Source organism: Myotis brandtii, unplaced genomic scaffold (assembly GCF_000412655.1).
Source record: "Myotis brandtii unplaced genomic scaffold, ASM41265v1 scaffold825, whole genome shotgun sequence".
NCBI lineage: Eukaryota > Metazoa > Chordata > Mammalia > Chiroptera > Vespertilionidae > Myotis > Myotis brandtii.
In genome coordinates, this window is record NW_005371349.1 from 1,619,820 (window position 1) to 1,622,589 (window position 2,770).

Sequence of the window (2,770 nt, forward strand, 5' to 3'; positions counted from 1 at the left end):
GGGAGGAGCAGGGGAAGGGAGGAGGGGGGAGGGGCAGAGGCAGAGGGAAGGGGGAAGAGGAGCAGGGGCAGGGAGGAGGGGGGAAGAGCAGGGGCAGGGAGGAGGGGAGAGGAGCTGTCCCCCGTGGGAGCATCTTCCACGGTGTGGGCAGGGCAGCAGCCCCAGTCGGCTCTGCAGTTGTTACGGGCAGACAGGCATGGACACAGGCCTGTGCAGACAGACATGCCACGGGGCCTGAGAGGAAGGAAGCCCCAGGACAGATGTGCCAGTGGCACAGTTTCCCTGAGGTCTGGGGGCGTGGGTGCTGGTGCTGCTGTGGGCACAGGGAATGGTCCATGCGGCTGGGGACAGGTGTGGCAGGGCCTGGGGGTGGGAGTCGCACACAGGGTGGGGTGACCGCCAGGCCAATGGGCCTCTGTCTGGACCAGACTCAATGGTGCTGTGATCAAAGGCTTCGAGAAGGATGTGGGCACCAAGACCTCCTTCTACGGTTTCACTGTGAACACGATGAAGAACTCGCTCATCGCCTACAGAACAGCGGGCTTCACCTCCGTGCCGCGAGGACAGGTGAGGCCTGATGGGCGCCACGGTTCCCGGAGCCCCTCCACGGGGAAGCCCAGGGTTCCCGAGCCCCGGGCTACTGGTGGGGACTGTGCCAGGACGTTGGGCGCGGGGAGGGAGCTACTGAGGAGGAGGTCTGGGCAGGGATGCCCCGCTGCTTCAGGTGGCACTGCACCGCTCTAGACTGGTGGGAATGGCGAACATTTAGTGAGAGCTGATGGGTGTCAAGCAACCTCCATATGCCCCGCAGCCCACTGTCCTGGTGAGGAGGCTAAGCACTGGGGTCCAAACCCAGACTCCCCTCCAGGGCTCCTCGGCTCCCAGCACTGGCCTTGCCATCAGGGCAGCCATCTCCAGCTGGCAGCCGTGCAAGGCCCCTCTGGCGCAGACCTGGGGTTCCCAGTCTCCCATGCTACCCCCAGAATAGGGGGTGTGCCTTCTGAATTCTCACAGCAGCCTGTGCAGGGAGCTGCGGTTCAACGAGACTGAGGAACATGCCCAGAGGAACTAGCATCTGCTACCCACAGCTTCCTTCAGCCACACCCAGTTTCTAGAACGACACTTCCCCTCAAGAAGGTCTGGGTGCCCCGTGCAGGGCTAGGGAGATCCCAGGATAAGGGGTCCGGTGATGCTCTATAGACCGGGTTGGGTTTCTAGAAGCTTCCTCCTCTGAGAAGGAAATGAAGGAGTGTCCTAGCCAGTGTCTATGCCCCAAAGTCTCACAGTAGAACTCTTGGCTCGTAACAGAACCAAGTGGGGTAGCTTCATTTCTGATGTGGCCACAGTACCTGTATGAGTTACCCACTGCTGTGTAACAAAACACCCCCTAAACTTAGTAGCTTGCTTTCTTTACTTTTTAATAGGTTCTTATTGATTTCAGAGAGGAAGGGAGAGGGAGAGAGACAGAAACATCAGTGATGAGAGAGCATCATGGATCGGCTGCCTCCTGCACGCCCCCCGCTGGGGATGGAGCCTACAGCCTGGGCATGTTGCTCTGACCGGGAATCAAACCGTGACCTCCTGGTTCATAGGCCCACGCTCAACCACTGAGCCACGCCAGCCGGTATTAGACGCTTTAAACACACACATTTATAATCTTACAGTTGCAACGAGTCAGGAATTTGGAAGCAGCTTAGCAAAGTGGTTTGGGCTCAGGGCCTCTCAGGTGGCTGCAGTCATCGGAAGGAAGGCCCTTGACGCACGGGCCCCTCTGTGGCTGCTGGCGTCCTCATGACAGTGACCCCAGAGGAGGGAGGCAGTGCCTTCCACGGCCTGATCTCACCGCCACCCCAGGGTTTCCTACTCATTAGAAACACTCGGCTCCTCGGCACTAAGCCGGCCGTCCTCGGGATGGCGAGTGAGCTGCGCCTCTGGAGGGAAGGGCACCACCGGATTCGAGAGCACGGGCCGCACCCACCAGTTCCTGAGCAGGGCACTGCCGGGCTGAGAGAGCGCCTGTCGGGGCAGGACTGGGTGGAGGGCTGTCCCTTCCGAGCAGGACCTAGACGTGGCCTGGTTCCCACCCGAGCTCCGTGTCCCTGTTGTCCCGACAGGACCTGCGCTACATCTTCATCCCCTCAGACCTCCGTGACTATGTGATGCTGAGATCGGCCATTCTGGGTGTGCGTGTCCCCAGTGGCATCGATAAAGGTGACAGGTGAGCAGCCACGCGGGGGCAGGGCGTGGGGATGCCGTGGCCATCGCTGCTCCAGAGACACCCCCCCCCCCCCCCCCCACATCAGGAGGGCAGGAGCAGATCCCAGAGCTCTGGGCTGATGCTCCTTCCCGCCAGGAGAGCCCAGGTAAGCCTCCCGTCCCCGGGCGCCTCCTGGTCCGCCCGGCTGCAGGCTTTTCTGAACGGAGCAGGCAGACCTGGCTTCTGAGCTTCAGGCTGCTGTCCCCAAAGCAGCCCTGCCACCAGCCGGCAGCACTCGGGCTCCACAGCCGGGCCTGCGGTGCCGGTGAGCCGGTCTCCACGCCGCTCCTCCTGGCGGCACCCTCCCGAGACCGTGCCCCTGACACGGGGGAGCGGGAACAAAGGGCACCCTGTCTTGCCTCCCGCCTTCCTGGGCAGCAGGCCTGTGTGCAGCTCCTGAGCCACGTCCTGGCCCCAGCCCCGCTCTCTCCTGGCGCTGCTGGCAGTTTCTCGTCCCTGAATCCGGTCCTTGGACATCTACCCCACCCCTGGCCACACAATGACCACCGCCTA

At 62.3% G+C, this 2,770-nt stretch overlaps 1 protein-coding gene across 6 annotated transcripts in view; it reads left to right on the top strand.

Annotated features, from left to right (window-relative positions):
• ST6GALNAC2 (ST6 (alpha-N-acetyl-neuraminyl-2,3-beta-galactosyl-1,3)-N-acetylgalactosaminide alpha-2,6-sialyltransferase 2) overlaps nt 1-2,770 on the top strand; it is a 22,119-nt gene that overhangs the window by 5,058 nt on the left and 14,291 nt on the right. For all 6 annotated transcript variants that reach the window (XR_001360219.1, XM_014531804.1, XM_014531805.1 and 3 more), the window contains exons 5-6: nt 429-567; nt 2,115-2,218. Coding sequence is in view for 5 of the 6 variants with exons in the window: in XM_014531804.1 (XP_014387290.1) it covers nt 429-567; nt 2,115-2,218 (243 nt within the window). In the remaining variant the exon portion in view is untranslated. The remainder of the gene's footprint in view (nt 1-428; nt 568-2,114; nt 2,219-2,770) is intronic.